This window comes from Emys orbicularis, chromosome 1 (assembly GCF_028017835.1).
Source record: "Emys orbicularis isolate rEmyOrb1 chromosome 1, rEmyOrb1.hap1, whole genome shotgun sequence".
NCBI classification, from domain to species: domain Eukaryota; kingdom Metazoa; phylum Chordata; order Testudines; family Emydidae; genus Emys; species Emys orbicularis.
Window position 1 is genome coordinate 269,124,468 of NC_088683.1, and position 15,842 is coordinate 269,140,309.

General features: G+C 36.7%; 1 protein-coding gene across 3 annotated transcripts in view; it reads left to right on the plus strand.

Moving 5' to 3' along the window:
* The window catches only part of DOCK9 (dedicator of cytokinesis 9), a 308,951-nt gene extending 294,147 nt beyond the window's left edge, over positions 1 to 14,804 (plus strand). For all 3 annotated transcript variants that reach the window (XM_065397434.1, XM_065423846.1, XM_065397509.1), the window contains 5 exons: positions 2,806 to 3,016; positions 6,868 to 7,058; positions 11,270 to 11,370; positions 11,576 to 11,714; positions 14,682 to 14,804. In XM_065397434.1, coding sequence (XP_065253506.1) covers positions 2,806 to 3,016; positions 6,868 to 7,058; positions 11,270 to 11,370; positions 11,576 to 11,714; positions 14,682 to 14,804 — 765 coding nt within the window. The remainder of the gene's footprint in view (positions 1 to 2,805; positions 3,017 to 6,867; positions 7,059 to 11,269; positions 11,371 to 11,575; positions 11,715 to 14,681) is intronic.
* Positions 14,805 to 15,842: the final 1,038 nt, after the last annotated feature.

Here is a 15,842-nt window from a genome sequence, read left to right on the forward strand (position 1 = left end):
AATCTCATAATTACATTTCATGAATCTCTAGAAAATCAAGAATCTGAGTTTGAATCATCACTATCCTATCCTCATTATGTGTGCACACATGCTGCGTATCTGAATAAAATGTTGGCTGTAGGGGGTAAGGGGCATGATGGCTCTCATAAAGTATGCCTTAGTTTTGAATTTCCTGGCTTTTGTCACGCATAGCAATGTAAGGCTTTTCTGTTAAGACAAAACTGAGTAACTTTTAAATCTGCCTTGTTATCTTTAGGTCATTTGGCTACTTGCTGCCCACACAGTGTACCATAGATCCTTCTCCTTCCTATGCATGCTCAGTTATCCTCACAGAGGGTTTTTCCCACTTCTGCAGTTTGGGGTAGAGTCCAAATTGATTCAGTTGCAGTGAGAGATACAGACCACCCTTTTGTGAAACCCTTTCACAGGTTCTCAAACACTATGGGGCACAGATGGGTTTTCAGGTTCTCAGACACAGATGGGGCAATAGTAGTACCTAGATAGATGTCTCTGTGTCCAAAATCTAGTGTACAGTAGAGCTAGAGCTCCCTTTGGTAAGCCTAGCTGAGTATTTATTGGGAAAAAATCAATAATTTGCCCACAAATCTCTTTTATATGATTGGCCTCTCAAATTAGCCCTTTGTCTGCTTTGTCACTCAGTTGGAGATATTCTCCCTCATGGCTGAGGGTTCCCAAGATGGTGCACACACATAACAGAAGATCAGGCAGAACAGAGCTACAGCAACCCTCAGGTTGAAAAGGACATCTTGTGCATAAGAGGCCAATCTAGGTCCCAACTCGTTCCCCTTAACATCTAGTCCAGAACTCTTGACCAGCAGCTAAGCTTCACCCTCCACCAAACTCCAGAGCCAGCAGCAATTCCCTCCTAAATTACCACTTCTTGCCTGTCCTGCTTCTGTCTGTCTGACAAGGTCACAAGATTCATTGGACACTTCTCAGCCTAACAAGGCAGCAGTGAGGGTGAAGCTGCCCCCACTCTCACTGGAACCTGAATGGGAATAAAAACTCAGGCTAGGACCAAACTTCACAGACCTATGCTGTACCCTCAGTTCTTCGCAACCTTTCCAATGTGCTTGGATATAAATGCTTTAAACCTAGTGAGGATTTCTCTTACAACTAGTCAAAATTGGTGTGTTTGAGGAGAATAGGCTGTACTCTATCCTTTTTATATCTATAGACTATTCTCAGGTTTTGCCTCCATCATGCAGTCTAGTCAGAGTTTTCAGGGAAGTGTCTGTCTTCCTGTCTTTGTCTCATACTCAGCAAGCAAAGTTACCCATAAGTTCCAGGGAAGGGGTCTGAAAACACCGCAGACTTTTCTTCAAAAAAGAAATCAACAGTGTGTCTGAGTGGGGTAGGGCACTGGACTGAGACCTTAAGAAACTTGAGTTCTAGTCCCAATTCTGCCATTGTCCTATTAGGTGACCTTGAGCAGGTCTCTTCACTTTTCTGTGCCTCGTTTTCCATATCTAAAATTGAAATATAGCACTTGACAAAGGAGGAAAGTACCATTGAGTTGTGTAGATAAAAAGCACTGTATAAGAGTTGGGAACTATATTTTCTTTAATATTATCTTTCTGCACATGCCTCTTCCTTTCAGGAAAAACAGCCACAATACTATACAAAAATTGACCGTCAGAAGTATCTTGGGTTTATGATCCCTATCATCATAGTATTGGAGTGCCTCATAAACATGAATGAGTTGATCGTAATAATTCCCCTGTGAGGTATGGAAGTATAATTATTGCCACTTTACAGATGGCAAGTTGAGGCACAAATAGATAAAATTATATACACCTCTACCTCGATATAACGCTGTCCTCGGGAGCCAAAAAATCTTACTGCGTTATAGGTGAAACCGCGTTATGTTGAACTTGCTTTGATCCACCGGAGTGCGCCGCCCCGCCCCCTCCTGGAGCGCTGCTTTACCGCGTTATATCCGAATTCGTGTTATATCGGGTAGCGTTATATCTAGGTAGAGGTGTATTCAGAGTCACACAGGCAGTCTGTGGCAGAGGCAGTAATTTAAACCCATGTCTCCCAAGTCCCAACCCAGTGCCTTAATCACAAAGTGAAATCCTGACCCCATTAAAGTCAAAGACAAAACTCCCATTGTTTTCAACTTCAGGATTTCACCCAATGACTTCGTTTGAATGTTTGTAGTGTGGTTAATACTTTTAGTGGTTTACCGAGTTGATTTGCCATGTTTTGGTGACATTTCTGGGGTATTTTGTTTTAAGTTTAATTTTTCTACGTGATCTTTTGACTGGTTTTTTTGCTTTTGATAATATTTCTCTCTGAGATGGTATGCTATAAAGAACATTTTTAACTGGTAACGATATAACAATAATAATTTTTGACTTCAAGGTTATCCTTGTACCAGCTGTAGAGAGACAGGACACCAGTATTTGTTTCCTCACTTTTGACTGCTCAATTGTGCTTACTTAATTCTTCTGTTAATGTAGCGTCTTAATGGAATTTAATATAATTTGCTATGTTGACACTGCTCTGTGTATGTGTCTTTTATCTGCAGTCCTGTACTCTAAAAAAGGTAGAAAATTGTGTCACTAGACAAATATACTAATGTTATACTATCACTGCCTGTAACTTTTAAGTTAATAAAGGAGGGTACTTCAGTTTTGAAATCAGTGGCGCTCAGGGGTTTCACACCTGGATTTACTTGCAGAACCAAAGCCAAATTTACATTATAAAAACTATACAATTTCAAATTAAAAAATCAACTTTAAATAGTTGCAATTTAAATATTTTTCTATTTTTCTAAAGGTGAATCCCAAGGATTTGGACTCAAAATATGCATATATACAAGTTACACATGTAGTCCCATATTTTGAAGAAAAGGAATTGCAAGAGAGAAAAACAGAGTTTGAAAGAACTCACAATATTCGTCGTTTTATGTTTGAAATGCCCTTTACTCAATCTGGTAAAAGACGAGGCGGAGTGGAAGAACAGTGTAAACGACGAACTATTTTGACAGGTATTGTAGGATGGATTTCTCTCTTTAAAGAAGACTGCTTTTTTGTATTATGTCTTCATATTTAGCTCTTGGTGTTTGGAATTCTGTAAGTGAATAACCTCTTGTGTTTTGTCAGGAGAATCCCAGTTCATTTCAAGGATTTCATGCAAGACTGTTGATGGTAGCTACTAAAGCAAAATAAATCAAAGATTAGGTGTAGGCCAGACAAACTTCTTTTCTTTCGAACTGTACATACACTTCATGATGTATTAAATGTAACAAAGAAATCCTCTTACTTTTCTGTAAGAGAGTATTGATCCTATTGCAGTACATTTTGTCATGTGATCCCTTTGCACTCCGATAACTGCTGATCAGAGAATGTGGAGGAAGATCACATAAGAATAGGATCCCACATAGCTTTTACTTTCAAATTAATATTTTTGTTTTGGATAAAGGGGTTCCTCAATCTTTTTTTTGTGCTTACCTCCCTTACTTATAATGCAATAAATAATAAGAATATGGAAACTAGGGCTAAGAGTTATCACCATATCAGTTAGGGCTGTGATCTTGGATAAGACACCTCCATGGAAAACCTATGTGCTGTAAGAATCAATGATTGTGATTCAGCGAATGTCAATCTTCCTTCTTGGATTGGTACTTAATTAGTGCCTCAAGATGTTGTCAGATACCTATGATACTGGAAGAGCTGATGATCTGGCTGGGTCATAGGATTGAGTTCAGTTGGTTTGCTCTGTCATGAACTTCCAGTATGATCATGGGTGAGTCATTCACTAGTTTGTCTTAACTTTCCCATTGTTATCTTTAAAATGAACATAATAAACTTCTCTATCTCTTATGGGTGTAGATGTAAGTGGCTGAATTCACTAATACCTACAGAATACTTTGTGGTCTTTATGTAGAAGGCACTATAGAAGTGTGAAGTGTTACATTTTATCCAAAAGATAATATTTAAACCTGGGGTCCTGACCATTTATAGTAATTAAACTTCTCGCTAGGCTTTGATCTAAAGTAGGATCATTAACCCAAATGTCCTTGTTGTATTACAGTTTGGGTATTTTCAGTCCACTTGCCTAAAAATCCTATGTTGTTGTTTTTAAGTATTTTTCATTTCCCATCCAAAAATATTGCATAGGGTTAGACTTGCTACTTGAGCAGTCTGGAGATTTTTCCAATGGAACATTTTTCCAGTGGAAAATTCCAGTTCTCTGAAATCAAAACATTCTGAAGGAACATATTAGTTTCTATGAAACTTTTGACAGAAACCAGGTAGGTTCCATCAGAAACTTGCCTGGTTTCCTACCTGCCTCCTTGGCAGCCTGGGTTCCCAGATCTTCAGCTGCCCAGGCTTCCAGGACTTGAAGCTCCATGGGACACCAGGGAGCTTATTTCATTTTGGATTAACAAATTATTGTGGGCTTGCAGTTCTATGAAAAAGATGAAGTGTTTGGATTTTCATCCTGATTCAGGATTTTAAAAAAAAAAAAATCCAAAAATTTCAATTTTTTTTAAGTTATTTTCCCCAGCCAGTTCTAGTAACTACACTTGTGTAGCTTGAGAACTGATTCTCCTTCTAGAGTTGCCTGTGCTCTTGCACAGCCTTTGCTGTTAGCATCCACTGGGTCTGCTTGAACCCTCTTACTGCCGCACCTTAAGCTGGAAGATATAAAGGGGAACTCTTTCCCAACTGCTGTTTTGTTCTAGTTAACTCCCATAGGAGCAGCAAGTGAGAATCTACCAGTATCCTGGATGCTTTTGTCTGTCAGTACCCTTACTCTATCCAATATGGTTTTTTTGCTTTTAGCTTTTTAGTTAGATTGTTTTAGTTCTGCAACATTGTGACCCTACTGGTGTTTGACCCCATTTACATAATTCTTCATTTCTATGTTGATTATACACCATGGTTAGCTCACAGGATTTGGGTCTTAATTCTTCTTTTTTCCGAGTCTCCATCTCCAGTTGGTACCATGGTTTATTGATCTCAATAAAAACACCATCTTTAAGCTTTGCCAATCAAAAAATGCTATAATAACTGTTACTGATGACTATGTATGTTGCCTCGATGAGGGTCACCGTGCAGATTAAATACACAGGCATCGCTATCACCTTGAATTCAAAGGGAGTAGGAAGGCTGCCTCAAACGCCATCTGTTAGAAGAGGTGATTAATGCCATTTGTCAGAGCTTGAGAAGCATGGAAAGGCCACATCAAAGGGCACCTCAGCATCACTCTTATGGCTAAGGCCAGTGCTGAGTCCTCTGGGTCAACATCAAGGGGCTCCTTGACAACTCTGACATTTGGTAGACCAAAAATGTTGGTGTCGAAGCTAAGAATACCAGGAAGGCTGACTTAAAGGCCTCTGACCTGGAAAACTTACACCGACTCTTTGAAGGTGACCTCCAAAGTATTTTTTTAATTGAATTTGTGCCTTTTTTCCTATTCAGTTTTTATCTTAGTAAAGCCAGAAATCACATAGCTGGTCTTCCCTGTTTTAACTGGAGAACTACTTTGGGACTTGTCTGTACTGGAAAATGTATTGTGTTATACCATATTAACTAACACAGTGGTAAATACAACTTAGTTCACATTCTCCCTGCCCCCTTTGAATTAAGAGGAAAATTACAAGGAGATATTACACAACACTACTAAGACTACCTGGACGGTTATTAGTTAGCAAATATTATAACTTGGTATCATTGCTACAATGTGTACATCTATTGAATACACAATTTTAAAAAATAATACACATATTGGTACACCTCTATCCTGGGGGATTTCATTCTCCAGTGCAGTACCTGAAATAGATTATGGATAGTAGTATTAATTTTCCGCTAGGAAAGTCTATCATTTAAAGGAAAATATAATTAAGTATGGCTAAGAAGTTTAGCGAGTTTAATTTATAATCCTGTTTTGTAAAACATTCTTTGGTAGAAAGTGGCATTTTATTGTATAGTTACCAAATTATTACATTTTTATAATTCTCTAAAGCAATTAAAGTAACTAATTATAAAAAAATTATAAACTTCCTTTGCAAAAGAAGTTCAATTTAAACACATGATTTCTTTATTGCTTCTGAACTGCAATAAATTAGTTCACTTATATGTCAAGGTCAGGGCCTGATTATTTTACATACTGAGTCATACATACTGTTTCCATTGGGATTATAACAAACGGTACTTTTTAAAAGAAGTTTTGCATATTTATATGTCATTCATAAGTTACTATGTTGTAGACTTTGATCATTTAAGACAGAGTTTCCTGAAGTATGAGGCACATCCCCTGGAATGTGTAAATATTCAGCACCACATGGTGGAGTTGAAGGGGGGGGGAAGGGTGTTTGGCTTCATTTTCGTGAAAAGAGGTTTGGGGACAGCTTTGAAAAGTTTGGAAAAGGCTGATTTAAGAAATGTTAGGAATTTGGTAATCCACAAAAGCAAGGAAATTCAGAGTTGGCTAACACTTGATTTCAGTAATAACAGAATCGCACTTCTGACCATCCAACCCAAAATGTTTTAATAGTTTTATTTGGAATGTATTTCTTTATTAACTAAAATGCCTTAAAAGGAAACTCTGAACTTTTTTTATACTATTGCCAAGCAATACTGAAGGCTAATACTGAAAGATATTGGAGAATAAATGTTTGTGGTGTTTTTCAGTTTGTTTACTTTATGAATTTGGCAGCATTTTGTGTATCATGTAACAAGAGATTGTTTGCTTTATGGTTGTAGCAATAAAAAGCATTACTAGCATAATAAACTTCTTTGAAGAATTTTGTAAAGCTCCACCAACATATAAACTGTTTAAAATAGCTTCATGTAATCAGAAATTGATGACTTAATCTGTTTTTTCCCCTAGCTATACATTGTTTCCCCTATGTGAAAAAGCGCATTCCTGTAATGTATCAGCACCATACAGATCTAAACCCAGTTGAAGTAGCCATTGATGAAATGAGTAAGAAGGTTGCAGAGCTCAGGCAGCTTTGTTCTTCAACTGAAGTAGATATGATCAAACTGCAGCTAAAGCTACAGGGAAGTGTCAGTGTTCAGGTAAGATCACATACCTGCCTGTGCACCAGATCTCATCTATTGCTTCCCCCAACAAAATATGATAAATGAACTTTCAGCATTTTTATCCTTACAAAGTGTCTATTTTTATGTGAAATTATTGAATGTTTCATATAAAAAGTATGTATCATTCATTGTCCTAGATTATTTTTCATAACAAACAGTAACAGCTTTTGACAATTAAACAAAGGACTCAAAGCTATGTGACTGACTTGTATGACCAACTTAGCTCCTTTTGGTTCCAGAGTGAGAGGCTGGAACAGGAATAAAACACTAGCTTCTCAAATAACAGGGATGAATTAATTCATTTTGCTTAATTTCAAACCCACTCTCATGTTGGGTTCAAATGCTCTGTTCAAACTTAAATCGTTATTGGGTTTGAATTCCGGTCAAACGCTTTTTGAAAAAAGAAGCCCAAAAAGTGTCAGAACAGGGAGGGGAAAAGAATGAAAATTGGAGCAGATAATGAACATAAAGTTTAAAAAAAAAAAAAAAAAAAAAACACGGGTTGAGAGAACATTTATAAGAGAGAAAATTGTATACGTGTGTGAGATGATATTGGGGGAACTGGTAGCAAGCAGTATATAGGTTGGTTAGCACTTTCCAGGCATACTGTTCTATGACATAGGACCATGGCCTCATTTAGTGAACACAATGGATACACAGAGGGACAGAATTAAGGTTGCCCCGACAACCATAAATCTAGTGCTTTCTGACTTTTGAGTGCTTGTCTTTACAACCTAAATGAGGTGTTTTTAATATAGCTTTTGTGTGCATGAGTTATACACACACACACACATTCTCTATCAAAGCCACTCATTTGTACCATCATCGCTTTTGAGGGTGACAGCCCATCTCTAAAATGGGTTTTCCTTTAGCTATTAAACCTTTTATTTCTTTGTTTTATTTATAATTATGTGACAATTTCAAAATTGTGATAGGTTGTAAAATAGTGTTAAAAAAGATGCCTACAACCGGCGTGGAACACACACATACACAAGATGCCATTGGAAGTAGCAGTAGGCTGGTGCTTTCAGGCAACCGCTGTGGATTGCAATGCAGTCACTGCTAGCCTTCCCCTCTGTTGTTGACATAGGAAACTACCTGAGGATGGTATCAGAGATTCTATTTGCAAAAAACTAAAGGGAGAAATTATCAGGGGCCTCAAAATGAACTACATTACAAATTTTGATTTAAAGAACGAAGATTGGTGATCTGCTCAGTGTGACCATCTCTTTTTCTAGATGGCGAGCAATGATGATTATGTAGCTTTCAAACACTAACATAGGAAAAGTAGCTATGTCCTCACAGTTTAAAAAATTGAAGCTTCAGCAAAGATGAGTCCATCAACAATTATATTGTACAGGGACAATACTTATATGCAGTATAGCTCATTTCATGATGCACTCACTATGCTTTACAAAATGAAATCAGCATAGAGATAAATAGAATGAAGAGTTGAAGAACTTGGAGTTATTGGAACTATTGAATATGAGGCATGACTCTAATCAAAGTAACTAATAACAGTGAACAAAATTGTCATGTGACAGCTGTTTGGCTTGTGTGAAACGAGTTGTCCACATAGCAAGGAACCATTGGGTCCTTCCCCTACAAGAATTGAGAGGTAGTTAGTACACAGGGGCCCCTTCTCAAAAACTTCCCCAATAGCAACCTGGCAACCATTTCAGACTCAAAGTCCACAAACAAGACAGAATTTTCAATCTCCCTACACCCCTCTTTGAAGAATTCTTTAGGCAAGAACACGTACTCCTTAAGATTAATGCATCTGTGGTTAAGAATGTGAGAATTCTTGCAGAAGTTTAATTCTTTCCTAAAGCCTCATACCTGAGCCATCCTGAGAAGTAACTTTAAAGCTTTGTTATTAATCATCAGAACTACTCTGGCAACTACTTTTCACAAGGGACATGGTGTCATAAGCCTCACCCCCAAAACCACAATGAGTTTCATTGCTAAAGAAAATAATCCCTGGCTATTGTTTCAGAATGGACATATCCATGGACTGTATGAGGCTAGCAGTGAGGGCCATAGCCACAAACTCTGTAGCTGAACACCAACTTTGGCTCCAACTCTGGATAGAGGTTAATTACTCTTAGCAAATTCTCTGTGCCTCAGAATTCTCTGGCAGACTCTCATTTGAGGGAAAAGCTTGAAGTGGTAATGAACAATAATACAGACAAGCCAAAGAGTTTGCTTCCCCTGTGAGGGCAGAACTTCCTTTCATTCCTACTCACAACAAAGATTAAAGAGAATGATTCCTGGTAACAGAGCATCATGAGGAAAACTGGATCAAAAAGTCAATCCAGACCTTCCTTCCCGTCCAAGTCATTAGTGAGACTGCAACTGAGCGTGTCTCTGCCCAGAAATAAATCTACGATTGTGGATATCTCACTTCTTAGACCTACAATTTTGGTCAGCCTTACGCAGGGGTCTGGGAGACCCCAATAACTGATACTCTCTGAAGTTCCATTTCTCCTCCTCATCCAGCCTCGAGGGAGGGTGAGAAATGCCAAGCAATGCAAAAAGATATTGCATCTCCTAGGAGCAACAGAGCCTGTCTCATGAAGGATGGGGTATTCTTTTAGAATGTAAGGCTTCCAGGGTGGGGATTATCTCTTATCTGTATTTGTACAGTACCCATCCAATGGGGCCTTTATGTGCTATCACAAATATTTACTAATAAATAACAAAGGTTGAGAACCATTCCCAACAAGAAGTGCCCTCATCTGGTAGTGGAAATAGAAGCCCACAAGACAGTAGGATTCAGACACAAAATCCTGAACACAGATGACAGACTTTAGAATAGGAAGCACCCCGAAGGACTGCAATAAGCAGGGAACGTGGCCAAGGTCAAAGAGTCTCCAAAGCATCAAATTCCTAGGGATAGAAATGATGAGGCTAGCTTCATAGGACTGCTAATTCACCTGCGATAGTAGCATGCGCTGGTTCAACAAGACAATAGACAATGCAATGACCATGGCAGGCACTAGTCATCTGAACCAAACTGTTGGCAGATAAGTTCAAATTTCTGAATCAGGAAGTGTTCAACTGATATCCCAGAAGGTAGGCCATCCCCAGAAAAGTTATTTACATCCAATCTGTTGTAACTAGGTACTTGTGCACTGAAGAAGCAGATCAGCAATCTTTGGGAATAGACTATGGCTCATAGATGGCCAAATGGGTTTATGTACAGGCCCCTAACCCTCTTACCACCTCCTTTCCTGAACTATTCCTATCTGAACTAGTAGAAGAAACAAATATCACCGCTCCCCAAATTAGCCAAGAAGATTGTGGTACTCAGGCCTAGTGGAGCTATAGCAGAGGTCACCAATCTCTCTCCTATCCCAGGTCTTATTTCTTGACTTCCCAATCTGCACTACCTGAGCCTGATATCTTAACTATTGCTCTAGCATTTTTCATATTTTCAGTGAAGCTATGTGACTGGTCTTTGAGAGCCCCTGGTGTCTCTCAGTTCTCATTGACTCAATTCTAGCAGGTGAAAGATCCATTCATTGGTAAAGGACTGTCAAGCATGCTGTCTCTAAGAAAATATATTTATTGTTACTGTATATTTATTTATTTTGCATTCCTGTCTGGAAGAGCTAGCCAGGTCTTGAACTGTATAGGCCTTCCCCAAAGAGTTTACAATCTTAGGCTCTAAGATCAGCCTCAGCAGGTGGGTAAAATGGAGAGAGTGAATGGGGTAACAGTAATATGTTTTTGCATAGGGAAGCTGTGTGCACAATTTTAGATAGTTTAGGGGTTTTTTTTAATAATAGAGATAAATAAGCAGATCAGTATGAGCTCACCATCTGCCTAGCATACTAAGGAAGACAAATTTCCTATTTGTTGGCAGTCTTACCAGAGATTGTATTTTGCTGCCACCCTTCCCTCTAGGTCCCCCAGGTCAGGATGCATCACTTTGAGGTGGCAGCATGGGGAAATGTATTGATGTGTTGTACCTGTTGAATAAACAGAAGAGTTTTGTTTTCTATTTTATCTATTCAGTACTTTCAACAAACAATAAATTCACTTAAGAAGAACAAACCTACCTAGCCAAACAACTTGTTTCACTATATATGTGTGTAGGTATAAATATATATAAATGCTTTAGCTGGGACAATATGGTAATATAGCAAATCAACTTTATTTTAAATTCTTTTGTCTTGTTTTAGGTTAATGCTGGTCCATTAGCATATGCAAGAGCTTTCTTAGATGACACAAATACCAAAAAGTATCCAGACAATAAAGTGAAATTACTGAAGGAAGTTTTCAGGTAAACTGTCTGAATGTACACTGAATAACTTTTTAAAGACTGATGTTTTAGGCAGGTTTTGTTTTAGTCATTTACTTTAACATTACCAACGTCCTTGCCACACTAACAAGGTATTCTAAAACTAACAATTAGCATTTGACATTTCTCCTCTAGATTTTGCATAAACGTTATGTCTTTTTCTTTTCTATTTTTTATACAACTTCAGACAATTTGTTGAGGCTTGTGGTCTTGCTTTGGGTATAAATGAACGACTGATAAAGGAAGATCAGTTAGAATATCAAGAAGAAATGAAGGCTAACTACAGAGAAATGGCAAAAGAACTTTCTGAAATAATGCATGAACAAGTATGTACTGAATCCTAAATACTATATATAACGCCATCCAGGATATAGTCGACCATGCTATAATATGCACCGTTACCTACAGGGGAAATATTCAGTCTTTTTTTTTTCAGTGTTCTACTCTTGCATCAAAACTCTCCTACTATCCTGTGGTCACAACATGGTTTTCTCTAATTTTGTCAATAATTTGTCATCTTTGTAAATGCTCACACATATTTACTGCAAATGCAAATGAAATAATTTAATATTTTTAAATAATCATTAATAATCAACAAGGATACAACAAAAACTCATAAATTATTTTTTTAAATTGACTGTCAGTGAGTAGTCTACATGGAGCAAAGTACAAAAGTTACTGTAAGTGGTCCTTACCCTACATAAGGTTTATTGAAATGATCCCATGTTAATTGTCACAGGGTAATAATTTAATAGAGAGGAGGTGGCTTAAGACTTCACTTTTTAATGCTGAGAGAGGACATTTTTGTTGACTTCAGCCAAAATTTCTTTAAAATAAAAAATACTTAAATACTAAGATTTTTTCTTTTAAGAAACCTAAGCATACATAGTATAATTAGGCATAATACCTACATATAAAATTTTCTTCTGAAATAATATTCGTTCTGACAATGTTATATGCAGTAAATATTTTGTGTAAGTGTGAACTATGATTTTCTTAGGTATATTAATTATAGAATTTAAATATCTGTCCATAAATCATTTTGTACACATTTCATTTTGTGATTGGCACCTTACAGTCTTGTTCACAATGTCATCTCTCCCTACAAAGGGTTTTCTGTTCTGTAGAGTGAATTCCATTTAATGACATTCATTGAGTTCTTGTTCTTGCAGAGAAGTGAGATTTTAAATGCATAGAACTGTAAGTTACATTGGTGTATCATCTTTCAAATTTTTATTTCTTAATTGTCTTTAGTTAACGTCATGTTCAAAATGTTATGGTGAAGCTTGGAGCATAGCAAGTACTATATAAGACTATTCACACACGTACATCTTCTCTATCGTACTTTTTCAAAGAAGAAAATTTCCTACACACATGACTTTTACAGTGTCACACAGCATAATGTGGGCATAGAAAACACATTTATTCTACAAAAACTATAAAAATAGTATTTACATATAGGCATAAATGTATATGACCTTTCAACAGATCTAGAGTGAATTTTTTCCCCTGCTGCAAAGAACTTCTAGTTGAAGGCAGAAAAGACTTGGGACAACAGTGCAAATGAGGAAGACTATATAGGAAAGATCATTGTAAGAAGTGGGTTTAGAAGAAATGAGATTGTGCTTGGTGGACAAAAAATGGGACAGTTTGACTAATAATATTTGAACCTGATGTGGTAAAAGGCAGGAATCCAGTGGAGAAGTTCAAAAAGAGGGATAATATGGCTTTAATGACAGGTGTTGACTGAGCAGCAGCAGATCTTGGATAAGATAACGGAGGTATGTGTGAGACGTAGGAGGCCATAGAGAAGAGCATTGCAATAATAAGAGGAAAAATGGCAAAGATGTGGACAAATGCTTTAGCAATGGCAATAGGGAGGGAAAGGCTGTATGTTAATATTACATAGGAAGAAATAATAGGACATAATGAGAACTTGAATGTGGTCAAGAGGATGGAGGAGATTGAGGAACCTAAAATAATACTGCAGTTAAAAGTCTAGAAAGATAGTAGCATTTTAGCAACATGAGAGCGAGGACGGATTATAGAGACGTTAAGCAGAACTAGGAAAAAATTGATTTGAGGTGAGTCCAGGACGTTAGGAGTAGATTTTTGAGGAACAGGCATGGGGCATGAGGATACAATTGATTCCCTTACATAGTTTCCCTTCCTGTGATTGTAAAACGTGATACATGATCTACTGTAAGGCTGCAGTAATGTACACTACTATCATAATATGCCGGTTTGTTCTTCTTATACAAATATGATACATTAGAAAATGTGCTAATTCAGTTAAATGTTAGATAAAAGTGAAATGAGTCATTCTTTACAAGTTTTAAATTATATTTCAACATTTGAAGGTCCTCATTGAGAAATAAAATTAGTGTAGAAATTTAAATTTTAATTAAAAATTATAATTCACAGGAAACCTTTTATCTGGAATTCATTTTGAATTCTTTAAAAAGTAGTTTTTATATGACTGTACCTTATTTCTGTAGTTCAGAAATTCACAGAACATTTCAGCAATTTAATTTTTGTTCTGCGGGCAATGAAAAAGTGAATTAATGTCAACTGCCCTAAATAATTAGTGTAGAGATTAAACAGTTGATTGCAAGAAACTTTAAATGTTCTATGAAGGGGTTTTTTTATATACAAATGAATCTTAACAGACTTCTCTTTTTCTCTCCTGTGCTGCTCGCAAACATGATCAGATGGGATGGTAATATTTTTTGTTTCTGATTTCAGGGTCTCTGTCTAGTTTTGTATAATTCCTTTTTACCACTGTAGCACAGGATGAACACTTTGCTTCATGGCACAAAACTGACTCAAGTTAGGAATAGACTTTGGGTCGCTTTAATCTTTTTCCCACATCCGAAGTATATTGTGGCGTCAGAGTGGCCATTTCTCACTGTGTAAGATCCCTTTTTTGTCAGCCCATAGGCACCATCCTGGGGAATATGCTGTTCCACACTCCTGGTATGGAAATAGCACAGCCATTAGGGAAGAAGGGAATCTAGTTTCCGAGGGAGAATGGTGGAAGAGCAGCCCTACTGGCAAAGCACAGCAAGGGTTTTGATTGATTAACAAAGCTTTTGTATTAGCATTTTTTATATTTATAATTTAAATTGTCCATAATTCTTTCTCTGACAACAGTCAAAAGTAAACTTTTTTTGTGTTTGGCTGAGAAGTAAATGGTCTACAAATGGACTTTCATTTTTATAATGCCCACTGTTCTGTCTGTCTGCATTTTTCCAAACAAGCTGAGTTATAGCTCTGTTTATTTTCCATTTAAGATTGTTCCTGTTGAAGAAAAAAACAGTGTTATGTCTAATTCACTACACATTTTCAACGCCATAAGTGGAACTCCAACAAGCACAGCAGTTCATGGGATTCCCAGTTCTTCTTCAGTTGCATGAGTGTTTTGTAAGGAAAGTAATTTTTCTTAGTATATGCATGGATTTGCTTTATTATTTGCAAACTCAGGATGATTTTAAAGCTAAATATTGGACACGTGCAAGCCATGTAAATTTAGCACACTAAAACACTGAGCACACTAAATCTCGGGACAGGCGGGAATAAACAACAGTGGTGGTAGACTTCTAAAGTAAATAGAAAGGTGAACATATATTTTTAAATTTTGCTGGCAATATTAAAAGTTTTCATGTCTTTGCAGAGGTCTGTCTTGGGAACTTTTATGATAGTTAATTTCTCTTTTTCCTTAGAAAGTATTATTAAAATGAATGGCACATTACAAAAAGGTGGTGTAGAATGTACATTTGCAGATATATAATATTCAGATGTTCTTTTTATGTATGGCACATATAGATTGATTCCAAGTTCAAGAACTATTTTGGGACTAGATAGAGACACTAATTTAATGGAACTGACACTAGTAGTTTTTGTACCATTGACAAATTGTTGTGCTCCATTTTATACCTTGTTGGCATATTGAAAGTATGTGAGCTTAAAGCTGATGGAAAAATTAAGTACAACCAAATGTCTGTATTAATGAACACCAGGCACCAAGTTACACTAGAATATAAGTAGTGGTAAACTGATATGTACATATTGTTTGTTAATACAGTCCATAGATTCTGTACATAAATGTATGACATTTCTAAACAATTTTTAAATAGTCATAGCAGCTCTCAAGCCTTCTGCTTTAAATTTAATTGTGACATATTTGTGCTCATTCCAAGTATATGCTATATACAGTTTGTTTATTCTTGTATATAAATAAGTGCAATATGAAGATGTATACAGTCTTTGCTATGTTAGGTTTATACACTGTTTTGAAAAAAATCATCCCTTTTGCCAAAGCAATGGAATACAAAATAGGTGATCATATTCTGTTAAATGGTGGTGTAATTTAAAGCTTTTACCATATTATTGTTCTTTTAAGACACTAATTTAGTAATTTTATATTTGGGGAAATAAAGGTTTTAAATTTTATT